The following is a 14,342-nucleotide window of genomic DNA, read 5'->3' as shown; positions in this document are numbered from 1 at the left end:
TATCCTACAAAAGTATAGGCCCGCAATGGATTGGAAAATAAAGAAAAACAGTTCCTTTGACCCAGATGGGTGAAAAGTCCCAATCTACACACACACACACACACACACACACACACACACACACACACAGACTCAGTCCCACACACATGGCCTGGCCTCCAGGACACTTTGCTCCTCCCCCAGAATCCCTCCCCACCCCACTTATATTGGCACAGCTGAAAAAATTATTCCCCTTAGTTTAGAAAAGAACAGGCCAGGATTTTTAAAAATGAACAATTACTCAGAAAATTGTAGACTGGGACACTTGGGTGGCTCAGTCAGTTAAGCGTCTGACTTCGGCTCAGGTCATGATCTCACGGTCCGTGGGTTCGAACCCCATGTCGGGCTCTGTGCTGACAGCTTGGAGCCTGGAGCCTGCTTCAGATTCTGTGTCTCCCTGTCTCTCTCTGCCTCTCCCCCGCTCACACTCTGTCTCTCTCTCTCTCTCAAAAATAAATAAACATTAAAAATTAAAAAAAAGAGAATTGTAGACAAAGAAAATCCCCCAAAAGAACATAGAGAACACAGGGGCACCTGGGGGCTCAGTCCATTAAGTGTCCAATCTTTGGTTTCCATTCAGATCATGATCTCACTCTTTGTAAGTTCAAGCCCCGCATTGAGCTCTGCGCTGACAGTGTGGAGCCTGCTTGGGATTCTCTCTCTCTCCCTCTCTCTCTGCCCCTCCTGTATTCTCTCTCTCTCTCTCTCTCTCTCTCTCTCTCTCACACACACACACACACACACACACACACACACACATACACACACACACTAAATAAATACAGTTTAAAAAAACCCGTAGAGAAAGCAGAACCTTCAGAAGGGACCCCAGACTCAGGCTGGCTTGCCTGATAGCAGGTGGCCCCAGGGCTCACTGCCAGTGCTGGGGGCAGGAGCCTGCTGCTGGCCCTGGAGAGTGCTGGTGGCAAGGAGAATGGCTCCGTCACGGGTCTCTGGGGACAGACCCTGCAGACACCAAGGAAGGCCGCACATCCAGCCCCATGCGCCACTGCCCGCAAGGCTCTGTGCGGGAAAACGCCATTTTCCTCTCAAAGAGCTAAATGCAAACATACCTCCAGCAGCAGTGAGTTTGTCTGCCTGCTTTAGGGACAGGGGCTCTGTGGGGCTACATCACCTGCTCAGTAAGCAAGAGAAACCACCTGCTGCCGGGGGGTGGGGGTGGGGGGGAGGACTCCTGGCCTTGGCCTGGCCAGGTTGAGTGTGGAGGCAGCCACCGTCCCTTTGGGGAGACTGAGGGAGGATGGGGCCTCGCAGCTGCCTCTGCTGGCCCCTTTGGGTCTGACCGTCCACTGGACAGCTTCACCGTGGGGGCCTTCAGACACCGGGCCCAGCTTTGTGCGTGGCTAAATGCTTTAGATGCAAATAACTAAACTGGAGCATGGCAGGTTGCAGGTATTGGGGTTTCTTTCAATTATAGGTTTATTTTCTATTTGGCTAGAAAATAAGGTCTTGGACAATTCTACCAAAACGAGCATCTGCTAAACAGCCCTGCAGGGGGCGCCTGGGTGGCTCAGTCGGCTGAGCATCAGACTTTAGCACAAGTCATGATCTAGCAGGTCCTGAGTTCGAGCCCCGCATGGGGCTGTGTGCTGACAGCTCGGAGCCTGGAGCCTGCTTTGGATTCTGTGTCTCCCTTTCTCTCTCTCTGCCCCTCCCCCAATTGCAGATTGCCAGTGGGTGGTGACTGGCCAAAGCACCATCCCCATCTGCCCCAGTCCTGCACTCGCAGGCCCCGCTGAGTGCTCTATGCACCTGCTCACCGCCGCAACCTGCACAGGCTGGGGATTCGCAGATGTTTGCTGAATGACTGAATGAGTGAATGAGATCCCAGCTCCTCCCTCGCTGCCCCCATGGAGCACAGTCCTGCCTGTGTCATGTGCGCAGCCCGCCCTCAGCTCTCTGGCAAAGTATGTTTTTGGCTCTAAAGCAAATCCTCCGAAGCCTTGGACCCTCCCCCCCAGTTCCTGTGGGCTGTTCCTTCTCTCCCACCTTCCATCTCGTGTTGCCTGCACCTTGCTCCCATGCATCAAAGATCAAAGACTCCTCTCCCTGCCCCTTGTCCCCAGCAAGCCCAGGACCAGGGCGAGGCAAGACAGGCACCATCCACATAAATATTAAAAGGGCAGCTCAGGGCTGTGCCCGCAGGTGTGAATGTGTCCTCTGGGGGGAGGTCAGGTGCACTGTTTCCACACATGCGAGCACGCTCCTGCTGGCCCAACTGGCCGGGGAGGGCGTGTGTGCATGGGCTGCCCTGCCCAGGGCAGCCTTTGGGGCCAGCCAGTGCCTGGTGGCCCAGGGTCAGCTGACCCATCATGCAGGCAGACGTCCACCCCACAGGGACCGAGGAGGTGAGCAAAGACACGAAGACGGGGCTTAGGTGGGGCCCTGCCTGGCCTCTCAGCCCCCACCCCACACCACCCCTCAGCAGGTAACATCTCTGCCCCCTGCCCCCACCCCAGCTCCCAAAAAGCCTGCTGAATGCCCCTCCTTGCTGCCTCCCTGCCTGCCTGCCCCCCTTTGTGGCTCTCTTCTACCTCTCCCCTCTTCTGGGTGACCCCATTCTGTGCCCAGGCCAGGTTGAGAATTAACGACAAGTGCGAAAGGGCAGGGCAGGTGCCTCCCCTGGATTCCACTGGCCCTGAACGGAGCACAGGCGGCCCATGTGGTCACTGGGGACACCTGCTCCCCTCCCCTGCCCGCAGTGGGGGTGGAGCTGAGGGCGAGGTGCAGAGGGAGCCACAGCCCGGAGCCCCAGCGACTCCCAGAAGGGCCCAGCTGCCAGCTGCTCTCTTAATTAAGGAATGTGGGAGTGGTGCCTTTGAACTCCCAGCCCAGTGACTCCAGCGCGCTGTCCCCGTGGCAGGGTAATTAGCGTGCTCTGAGGCGGTGATCGGCAGTGGGGCAGAGCCTGTCTCCGCAGACCCAACCCGGCCTGAGCTGCCCCTGTCCAGCTTTCTCCTGCAGCCACACAACCTGGAGTTCTTCCCTTTGGGGGGTGGAATGTCCACTGATGCTCCCCAACCCCCTCCTCACCCTCCCCCAGCCTCCCTGAAGTCCCCCTGTAGGTAAAGAGCAAGGGGGCAGGGGTGGGGAATGCAGGGAAGATCGAAGCTCAGTGCCTGCTTGGATGGACCACGCTGGTGAGGACGGAGTATGACCACCCACCGTCTGCACTGTGGGAATTCGGCGTCCCCACATCCCCACCACGGCCCCACTCCTGCACCTCACACCCTCCCCATCCCAGGCATGACCCCTGAGGACTGGCCCAGACTTGGAGGGCACTGTAGCTTGGGAAGCCTGTCCGTGGCCATCAACGGAGGGGCGGGGAGTAGGGGTGGGGGGCTTGGAAGGGGAGAAGTGTAGGGGTCTGACCCTGTCCTCGCCCAGCTTCCAGTCTGGGACCGGCAGAGGCGGCTGCTCACACCTGAACTCCCTTGATCAGCATTTACCTGCTCTCCTCTCTTCCCTGTCCAGCCACTTAGGAGCCACGGCTAAGATTCTTCCGAGTACTGACCATGCCCCAGACCCCATTCTCAATAAGCCCTTACATGTACTGCTCTTACCACGCCGACTGTAATCATCAGCTGATGTAGCCCATCTCCTCCTCCAAACTGCAGAGTCCTCGGGGGCAGGGCCATGCCTTTCATGTCTGTGCTCCCAGCCCCTGGCACGGAAGTAGATGCTCAATAAACACCTGATGAAGAAGGATGGAATTCGCAACGGGGTCATGAATGAGGCCCCTCCCCTGGCCTCTCTGCCCCAAAGCCAGGTGGCATCCGAGTTCTGGCCCAGCTCAGCCCTGTCCCTTCCTCTCTGCTTGGGGACTTCCTTCCTAGTCCAGCCAGGACTGTCCCAACGGCTGCTATCCAGGCCCCTTCCCTCTGCCAACCTGCCCCGCCTGCCGTCCTTCTACCAGCCAGCCGCCCTCAGCTCAGCAAGGGCCACATCCCCTCTCTCAGAGCCTCCCCTCGGCCCACCAGCGGCAGAAACTCCTGGGGCGCGTGCTGGGTACTCCTGATTCTGGGGCCCCTCCCAGCCCCACTCAACCAGAGTCCCCACGGCTTTGAGCCCAGCGAGGTTGAGAGCGCTGCCCCCAGAACAAAAACCTAATACCTAAGCCAATATGCAAGCAATCTGACCCTCAAACTCCACAGCAGCCCTGATTGGCTCCTCCCTGCCCTCCTTCATCGTCCCAGGAGCCCACCTGGGGCTCCCCCTGCCTGGCCTCATCCACTCGGCTCTCCTTTTCCAGCCTCTGGCTCGTCCCTTACCTGTGTCTACCCCAATCATGCCTATCTTCAAGGTGCGGCTCGAAGCCCACCTTCTAGGAAAGTGTCCCCTGCCCACAACCACAGATGCCTCCTCCCCACCACACCCTCTGCACTGAGAAGCCTGTGCTGCCCATTGCACAGAGCCGTGCCCGCATGCAGGGGACCTTCGTCCTGGGCGTACCCTGTTTCTGCACTCAGAGGGCAGGAGGCCTACCCCAGAACCTCCTGATGTCCCAGCACCATGGCTGCCTTGCTCCTGGTCGGGTCCCAAGCAGAGGACAGGAGTTCTGCTGGACCGGACGCCACAAGTCATGTTTGGGACTCGGGAATTCCCCTCATCTTCCCGAAAAGCCTCCCCAGATCAAGAAGCCGCACAACTGGAAGTGAGAAGAGACCCAGGGGGAGGAGAGGAAGCTCTGGCAAAGTGGCCCACGCTCCTGAGGATGGGGCTCCCGTCCCGGCTCGCACTCATGACCTCTGCAAGGGACTAACCTCGCTCTGGGTTCAAACGGCCCCACCCCTAGCAGGCAGCAATGAGACCCTCATGGAGAAGGGTTGTGACCATGTGCAGAATTTATGCACTCCTTTCCAAGTGATTATTAAATGCCCATAGTGTGCCAAGCACTGAGGGGAGTACGGGCATGAACAGGTGAAGACCTTGCCGGCAAAAGATGCGTGGAAACAAGAAAACCATTACAAGACAGCATGCTGAGGGCAATGACAGAGACGGGGCTGGCACTGGGCTCGGGGGAGGAGGTCCCTCACTCCGGCTGCTCAGGTGGAAGCCCACTGGCTACAGCATGCCCTGCCCAGAAGGGTGAGCCTGGTGCACAGGGGCTGGGGTGAGTGCTCCCAGGAGGAGCACTCCTAGCTTGGGATGGGGAGAGAGCAGGCTGAACCAGGGAGGCCACCTCGGACAAGTGTGCTGGAGTTGAACTTCAGAGAGTCTTGCACACCAAGCCGAGAGTTTTGTCTTTATTTTGAGGGCAGCAGGAGGTGCGGAAGAATTTTAGAGAAGTAGCAAAGGCAGTTGCAATCTGGAAGGCTCTCTGTGGCTGCAGCAGGAAGGGCAGCCACCCAGGGGGCCAGTGGGATGCAGGGAGGGCTGGCGGGTCCAGCAGGAAGATGTGGGCTTGTGTTGGGGCGCCTGCCCCTGGCAAAGGCATTGGCCAACCACAGGCACATGAAAGAGGCTGACTTACAAGAATCCAGTCCTGAGAAAGCCCAGCTAGGCCAGTGGCCAACTTCCACTTTCCTTCGGATATTTTCACTTTCGGGGCATCTCGTTCTGAGTCAAGATTCCTCCTTCTGGACATGGGACTTTCCAGAAGGACCACAGCTCCTTCTGGATATCCACTTGACCGAGGATGTTCTGGATTTCGGTTGTTGAAAGAGCGTGCTGGCCTCTCTGGAGAAGAATGGCCATGTGGTCCCTGTGGAGTCTGCTTCTCTGGGAAGGTAAGTGGGGCAGGTGCGTGGCCAGGGCCCCTCGCCAGCCTTCTGGGAAGGGACCTCATCCCAAGCAAGGACCCAGGGGCTGAGGAGGTCCAGGGAAGGCGGAAGCAAGTCCTCAGGCAACCTTGAAAGCTGGACAGAGCCAGAGAGATGCAGGGTCCTGGGTGGAAGGTGCTGGCAGGCTGCTCTCACAACATCCATGCCCATGAGACATGTCCTGTGGTCCAGGGCAGTTAAAACTTGGGCTGGTGGCTCAGTGGTTTGGGCAGAGACTATGGTGAAAAGGGTGAGGGAATTCTCGTACAGTCTGGGAAGAAGGTAGGCAGGGCAGAGGAGACTCTTAGGAAGAAGCACATCTTTCCATCGGCCTGTGGGAAACCTGCAGGTCTGTGTCAGGGAGGTGGACATCGGGGAGGGGTGGGAGGTGAGAACAGGTGAGACCTGGCATGGCGAGGCAGGGTGTGCTGTGGGAAGGGCGATCCCCCATCCTGTCTGCCACCCGACTTCCCTCCGTGGTTAGCAAGTGGCCCTCGGGACAGGGGTCGGCACTGCAAGGTCGGCGATGGGTGGGAGGGGGCAGGAGTCGGGCTGTGGCAAAGGCTAAGGCATCCAGGGTTCCCACCAGGGACTCAGAAGGACTTGGGGATGACCTCGTCCTGGGTCCCCTGCATGGGGTCCTGGCCTGGAGGGCTCCAAAGGCCCTGAATATACTAACATGTGCAGGGAACCTCTCAAAAAAGAAAAAAAAGGAATCTGTGTGGTTCACAAATCCTTCAAATCCTTGGACATGGAAGGCAAAAACTAAGTTGTCTGAAGGCCCCTTAATGGCAAGCCAGATGAGCACCGCGGATTGGGTGCACCCCCTTGTTTGGGGGAAGGGCGATGGGAGCCTGGGGACGAGGGTGACCCGCTGAAGCCATACCGTTCACTGGTAGCAGGGTTGGGGCAAGACAGCCTCCCAGGGGCTTGACTGGCCACCAGCGCCCATCAGGACGCCTGGCACGTGGTTTGGGGTGCCGCTCCGCATTAGCGCTGCCTTCTCTGTGGCTTAGGGCTAGAGAGGGCGGCGAGGTGGGCAAGGGGCTGGCTGAGCGACCCCCCAGGGAACACAACCCCGCAAGCAGAAGCCGGGTGCCCGGGGAAGGTTCTGTCCGTGCCGCGCTGCGCTCTGCACCCTGGGGCCCCTGCACCGGGCGCCAGGTGCGTCCTCAGTGAATTGTCATCCCCCCAGTACCGTGAGCTGAGCTTCTCCCATGTGCGCCTGAACACAGGTGGGCAGGGCTACGGGGAGGACCCGAGGAACTCGCTGTCTTGTGGCAGCCCCTGAGTCACCCACGGGCAGTCACAGCAGAGGAGCAAGGCAGGTGCCCCAGGGTGCCGGCGCACAGAGAAACAGGGCGGATATTGCCTTGACCAGAGGAGAGATGAGGGGAGGCAGAGGGTCTGGATGAGCAGTGAGCGGCTGGCGGAGGGGTCAGGGGCACTCCCCCCAGAGGTGTCACCTAACCCCAGCATCTCAGCCCTGCCCAGCCTGCTCCTCCGTCCACCAGCTCCGCGCCCAGTGGGTCCCTGGCCTCCGTAACTCCTTCTCCTTCCCTCCTCGACCACGACTAGGATCCATCCTCACTGACTGCACACCTGAATCCCTCTCCGCCCCTCCCATTTGTCCCCCCCGCACCCCCCTCACCCTCCCCTCCGCAGCAGGAGTTCACTCTCTGCAGCGCCTGCCCTGAAGCTTCCGGCACATTCCCTGCGCTCCCGCTGGCATGGTCTTTCTAACCAGCATCTCATCCTGTTACTCTCTTCCTTCAACCCTGCGCAAGGCCACCCACGGCTCTAAAGATAAAACCCAGACGCTGCTTTCAGGCTGCCACAGCTCCTGCCGGCTCTGCAGTAGGTTGCTGACTCCCCTGCAGAGAACTAGTTTCAGTTCTCTTGCACCCTGCCCTCCGGCCCTCCTGCTCGCCTGCTCGCGGGCCTTTGTGCCCTCCGCCATCCTGCCCTCCACCTGAGAGACACTTCCCCACCCCGGGCTCCCGACAGTCTTCCACCAGGCCTGGCTCACCCCCATTCTGCCTTCTGGCCTCAGCTTAAGCATTTCTTCTCTGAGCCCCTCAAGACCATCATCCTACCTCGGTTCTTCCGGAGCGCTCCTTTCTCCCCAGCATGGGGCTTAATATATTCTAAGCATTTGCTTAGAGTCTGACTTCCTCTGTGAGCGTAAGGGCTTCTCTCCCTTCTGGTTTTATTCCCAGTCCCTGGCTCGGCGCACCTGCTCAGCGTGGGTGGAGGGAGCGTGGCCCTAATGTGCTTCACAGCAGCTTAGCAGGGTGCATGAGGAGCAGAGGGGGAGCAGGGGTGAGGAGCCTGGGGCGGGCCCACGGACAGCGCTCTGTTCTTTCAGCTGTCCTTCCCGCCGTAGTCCGTGGGGCCCAAGTGCACGGCCAGGTGGGGGGCTCGGTGCTGCTGCTGGCCAAGCGCCCCCCCGGCTTCCAAGTCCGAGAGGCCATCTGGAGATCTCTCTGGCCTTCGGAGGAGCTCGTGGCCACATTCTTCCGGGGCTCCCAGGAGACGCTGTACCACTCGCGCTTCCTGGGCCGAGCCCAGCTTCACAGCAACCTCAGCCTGGAGCTCCAGTCCCTGGAGCCGGGAGACAGCGGCAACTTCTCCGTGCTGTTGGTGGACACGGGAGGCCGGACCTGGACCCAGATGCTGCAGCTCAAGGTGTACGGTGAGTGTGCCTGACCCCGGAAAGGCATCCCGGGTCCTGGGAGCGGGGGAGAACAGGGTTCCAGAGATCTCTGGCCTCTGACCTCACGGCCGACTCAGGGCACAGTGGTCCCCACGGCACAGCTCAGAAAGTCCCTCAGGTGAGCTCCCGTCTGGGGCAGCCTGGCTTTGCCACCCCACAGTCCTTGCCTGAACTCTAGCATGGCCTTTTCTTGGCTCAGTGGCCTTGGGCACGATGCTAACTGAGCCTCCCTAGTGTTCACCTTTCTCACTTACAAAATGGGCATCGGAAGTGATATTACACGAGTTGCCCGCAAAGACGAAACACACGGTGTTTGGGAAAGCGTCTGATACGGCGGTCGGCCAGCACTTCAAAATTCTAAGATCAGAATGTGTCATTATTTGACAAACTGCTGACAAGGAAAAACGGCATTGCCAATCAAACCATGATGCGATGTTTTTTATTATAATTAAAGTATGGAATTTTTATTTTATATTGCTTTAGAGAGTTCTTTTAGATGTATTTAGAGATTTTTATGTATAACATTCACAGGTCTTCTCAGTTATTTGTTGTTGCAAAGCAAACCATCCCCAAACCTACTGGCTGAAAACAACAGTTTTAATTTCTTATGTTCTGCGAGTGGGAGCACTCAACTGGGTGGGCCTCCTGCTCCCCAAGGTTTGCCAAGGTCATTCATGCACCTGCATTCGGCACCTCAGCTGGGGCGACTGACTTCACTGGGGACTAGATGGACGCTTCTTTCAGCAACTTCATCTCTATTCCCTCTACCTCCTCCACCATCACCTCCACCACGTCCAACATTGCCTCCACCATCATTTCCACCTCCTCCAATCATGTCCACCACTATCATGTCCACCACCACCTCCTCTACCTCCTCCAAGATCCCCACCTCCACCATCACCTGTACCATCTCCACCATCACCTCCACTACCTCCACCACCTCCACCTTCTCCACCATCACCTCCTCCACCACCATCACCTGTACCGTCTCCACCATCACCTCCACCACCTCCACCATCACCTCCTCCACCACCATCACCTGTACCATCTCCACCATCACCTCCACCACCTCCACCATCACCTGTACCATCTCCACCATTACCTCCACCACCTCTACCTTCTCCACCATCACCTCCTCCACCACCATCACCTGTACCATCTCCACCACCACCTCCACCACCTCCACCTTCTCCACCGTCACCTCCTCCACCACCATCACCTGTACCGTCTCCACCATCACCTCCACCACCTCCACCATCACCTCCACCATCTCCACCATTACCTCCACCACCTCTACCTTCTCCACCATCACCTCCTCCACCACCATCACCTGTACCATCTCCACCATCACCTCCACCACCTCCACCATCACCTGTACCATCTCCACCATTACCTCCACCACCTCTACCTTCTCCACCATCACCTCCTCCACCACCATCACCTGTACCATCTCCACCATCACCTCCACCACCTCCACCACGTCCAACATTGCCTCCACCATCATTTCCACCTCCTCCAATCATGTCCACCACTATCATGTCCACCACCACCTCCTCTACCTCCTCCAAGATCCCCACCTCCACCATCACCTGTACCATCTCCACCATCACCTCCACTACCTCCACCACCTCCACCTTCTCCACCATCACCTCCTCCACCACCATCTCCTCTACCATCACCTCGACTACCTCCACCACTACCACCTCCTACATCTACACCTCCTACAACTCCACTTCCACCTTCTCCACCATCACCTCCTCCACCACCATCACCTCCTCCACCATCACCTCCACCACCACCATCACCTCTACTGCCTCCACCTTCTCCACTTCCACCACCTCTGCCTCTTCCTCAATCACCTCCTCCACAATCACCTCCACCATATCACCTCCTCCACCATTACCTCTGCCACCTTCACTTTCTCCACTTTCAACAGAACTCCCCCCCATTATCTCTACTACAATCACCACCTCTACCATCACCGCCTCTATCATTGCCTCTATTGCCATCAGCACCTCTACTTCTGCATCCACTGCCCCCACCTCCACCATATTTCTGCTGATCAAGAAAAAAATGGCCTTTTAGCTCTCATTTATCTACCTAAGGCTTGGAAAAGGCATATGAGTTACCCCAAACCACTATTTCAGTAACATGTCAGCAATTTGGTAGAGTAGTAGGGAGAAAAAGGTCCAAATTTAAGACTGAAAAGCATGAGTGGCAGCTGGGAAGAAGAAGACAGTGAGGGAGAGAAAGGCAGCAGTAAACTGAGAAGGAGAGAGACCCCACACACAAACCAACCCAGAGACAGCTAGCTGGCTGTCCTTGGGTGAGCTGTCGGAGGTGCCAGTGTGCAGTTAGGTGTGTGTCCGGGATGCGCACAGCCCTGAACCAAGTTGCCCACCTTGGCAAGCAGAGCGCTGGATGGATTTCAGCAACCCCACCCCCACCTGCTATCCCCTTAGCCCAATTCCCTTGTGCAGTGAATAACCTCTACAACCATCCAGGCAGCCCCGGAGCCTCTTCCTATTCTGAGTCTCAGCTGCTGCACATGTGAAATGAGGACATTGAATGCGATAATACATGCAGCACCCACACCACTAAGCTCTAAATGCCTTGTTCTCAGCATCTGAATTACAGATTTTAAGGAAATTGCTGTTTTATTGCTTCCAAATACATAGCGTGATTAGAACTAATTGCACAAAACTGCCAAGCCGCCGTCCTTGGGAGCTGTGCTTTGACAATAGATAAGAATGATTTGAATTAGCAGATCAGTTACTAGAAATGTCAATGGGTGTTTCTACTGTGCCTGATAGTGTTTGGAAGCAGCTTGTCCTCTTAAGTGATGTAAATACCCACCACCCCCCCCCCGCAACACACACACACACACACACACACACACACACACGGTAATCTTTGTTTATACTATTAGTGTGCCCAGCAAATCTTTCTTTTTCCATCTCACAAATCCCACCAGATTGAGCTGGCATTAATGAGGTTTTACTCTGCTTGACTTTGGAATGCTGTCAGAGACTGAGTGCTCCTGTTGTCACTAGAATGCTCTCCCGCTGGCCCCCATTGCCACAGAGACCCAGGATTTACTCATCAAGCTATACAGGAAAAGGGAGCCACCGCCTAGGATGCCAAGACCCCAGTTTGTTCAATGGTCCAGGCGGCTACACACCTAGACAGCTAGGGTTATGAAGACAACAAAACAGTACTCCCCACCCCCCGCTCCCTGCACCCTTGTAATTATTTTCTTAATTACTCAATCACTTGTCAGTACCTGTCTTCTTCACCAAAATATAAGCTCTAATAGTCCAGGATTGTGTTTGTTTTCTTGCCTGACTTAATACATGCCTATCATCTCTCTGGTTGATATATCATGAAGAAAGCGCTATGACAAGGGACATGGACTTCTTGGAGGGGTCAGAGCCTGGACTATGAGGGAAGGCCTCCTAATCAGAGCAGGAAGCAATGTGTCCAAGCTGGGTTTTGAAGGATTGGTAGGAGTTTTCTAGGAGGAAGAGAGGAGAAAGGCACGGGAGCACAGGAGAGCCATGGGTGAGCAGGAGCGGTGTGGAAGAGTATGCCGTGCTGGGGAGGACTGGAAATTCATTAGGGTCAGTGAGTAAGACTGGCAGGAGGCTCCGACCAGAGAGGCTGGCATTGACTATTTCAGGAAGGGTCTTGAACACCAGACTAAGGAAGTCAGCTTCTGTCCTGCGGACAAGAGTGGCCTGGTCAGAGGTGACCTCTAGCCCTGCACGGATCCCAGAGCAGGCACTGTGTGCCCTTCCTGGCATGCCCCGCCCAGCATCACTGTAACCCATGCCCGCTCTACTGTTCTTGCCTAGATGCAGTGCGCAGACCCGTGGTACAAGTGTTCATCGCTGTATCAGGGGGTGCTCAGCCCCCCAAGACCTGTCAGGTGTTCCTGTCCTGCTGGGCCCCCAATGTCAGTGACATAACCTATAGCTGGCGACGGGAGGGGGCCACTGACTTTGGTATTGAGCCAAGTGGCCTCTTCACGGATGGACGGGTGCTGAAGGTTTCACTGGGGCCAGGAGACAAGAGCGTGGCCTATTCCTGCATCGTCTCCAACCCTGTCAGCTGGGACTTGGCCACCGTCACCCCTTGGGAGAGCTGCCATCATGAGGCAGGTATGCCAAGGGCCAGGGGTCAGTGGTTCAGGGGTTGTGAAGCATCAAGCCCCCCTCTGACGCTGCCCCCCCCCCATGTCCGGTCCCAGGAAAGTCCTCCTACAAAGATATGCTGCTGGTGGTGGTGCCCGTGTCCCTGCTCCTGACCCTGGCTGGTCTCCTCTCTGCCTGGCACCCCTGCTACTCAGGTAGGAGTCCTTCAGGTGCCAGATGGGTTTGGAAGAGGAGGATCTACTGGGAAGGAGGGTAAGGCTGGACCTCCTCCAGGAGACCAGGCTTCAGATGGTCTGTCTTCCTTACCTTTGTCACATCAGGTCCTGACTCTCATCGTATACCCTGGTCTCTGATCTCATTGATCAGTGTGAAGTTTCTTTTGCAATTCTTCAAAAGAACTCTTCCCCTGCACACCTCTCACACCTCTTCAAGCCTTTGTACCAGCCATCCCCTCTGTCTGGAAACACTTTCCATGGTTTCCCACCCAATCCCCCTTCTTCATGTGACTATCTCCTCCAAAATCTCCAAGGTGCACCTGCTCCAGGAAGCCTTCCTGACTTGCTCCCCCAGCCCGGACATGGTTGGTGTTCTTCCTTTAATCTGCACTGCTCACCCAGCGCTCACTGCACTTACTCTGCCACTGAGTTCTCAGCCCCTTAAAGGCCAAGGCTCACTTACCAACCGGCATCTAGCAATGGTTCCTGGAACAGCGCTCGCGTGGATAAAGTTTTGTTGAGTGCAAGTCTAAGTGAACGCCAACCCCGTCTTGCCCACCATTCCTAGGAAATGCTCCCTGAGAAAAGTACCTCTCTGGCTAGGAGATCATAAGTCCTCCTCCAGGAGAAGAGAAAGGGAGAAACTCAGAGGTGGGGCTGGGGTCTGAGCCATCCCTCCAGCTCAGCCTCTGCCTCAACACCAGGATGTCCTGCCCCTGACACAAACACCCCCATTAACCTGGGCTCCGTGGGGATGTCTACCCCCAGGCTGTCTGGAGTGGCTTCGGGCCAAGCCAAGATTCCAAACTAAGAGTCCAACGTCAGAGGGTAAACTTTCTGATCTCTTTGCCAGGAAAAAAGCAGGACATCTGTGCCAACAGAGGGGCTCCAGAGACAGAGAACCCGCTTGTATAGGTCCTGCAATGGAGGAAGATACAAACTGTTGCCTGGACCATCAGGAAGCACATGATGCTCTTGGACATTGCTGGTGTCTGACACGACCCTGGTCCTCCTTCCTCTGGTGGCGCTCCTGTCCCCGCTCCAGGAGCAGCCCGGGAAGCTCTGGCACTGGGAACCACCACACAGAAAACACTGGCACAACCTTCCACATCCCCTCCCCCTGCCCTGCTCCTTGCACATCCTGGCTCTGCTCAGGGCAAGATCACAGAGCATCCCCTCCTTCACCCTTGTCTATTTCTAGATCTTATGATAAGGCCTTGGTCATCAGGGAACATCAGGGTCTCAAACTACAGGGGCGGGGCTGGGGCCAGAGCTGGAAATGGGTGATCAGAGTTTTTCTGTTAGTTCAAATGTCTAATACCTTTTAGAGTCTGGGACCCTGATTGGATGCAACTCTTTGGTGCCAATTAGTTAATACTTGCATCGGTCCACTAGAGCCCCCGTAACAAGGTACCACAGAATTTGGGGCTTAAAG

The 14,342-nt window shown here is 56.6% G+C and overlaps 1 protein-coding gene across 2 annotated transcripts; it reads left to right on the top strand.

The window, feature by feature from the left end:
• The first annotated feature begins 5,749 nt into the window (after positions 1 to 5,749).
• SLAMF8 (SLAM family member 8) lies at positions 5,750 to 13,822 on the top strand. 2 transcript variants are annotated; one of them, XM_039246387.1, is made up of 5 exons: positions 5,750 to 5,789; positions 8,191 to 8,517; positions 12,393 to 12,716; positions 12,788 to 12,892; positions 13,761 to 13,822. In XM_039246387.1, exons 1-5 carry the CDS (start codon positions 5,750 to 5,752, stop codon positions 13,820 to 13,822), a joined length of 858 nt encoding a protein of 285 aa, XP_039102318.1. The 2 variants fall into 2 exon arrangements, with proteins under 2 accessions (XP_039102318.1, XP_039102319.1); XM_039246388.1 differs by lacking the exon at positions 8,191 to 8,517.
• The last annotated feature ends 520 nt before the right edge of the window (positions 13,823 to 14,342 follow it).

This window comes from Hyaena hyaena, unplaced genomic scaffold, assembly GCF_003009895.1.
Source record: "Hyaena hyaena isolate Hyena2069 unplaced genomic scaffold, ASM300989v1 scaffold_281, whole genome shotgun sequence".
NCBI lineage: Eukaryota > Metazoa > Chordata > Mammalia > Carnivora > Hyaenidae > Hyaena > Hyaena hyaena.
Note: the sequence above shows the minus strand (reverse complement) of the source record. Positions and strands in the feature narration are given on the sequence as shown.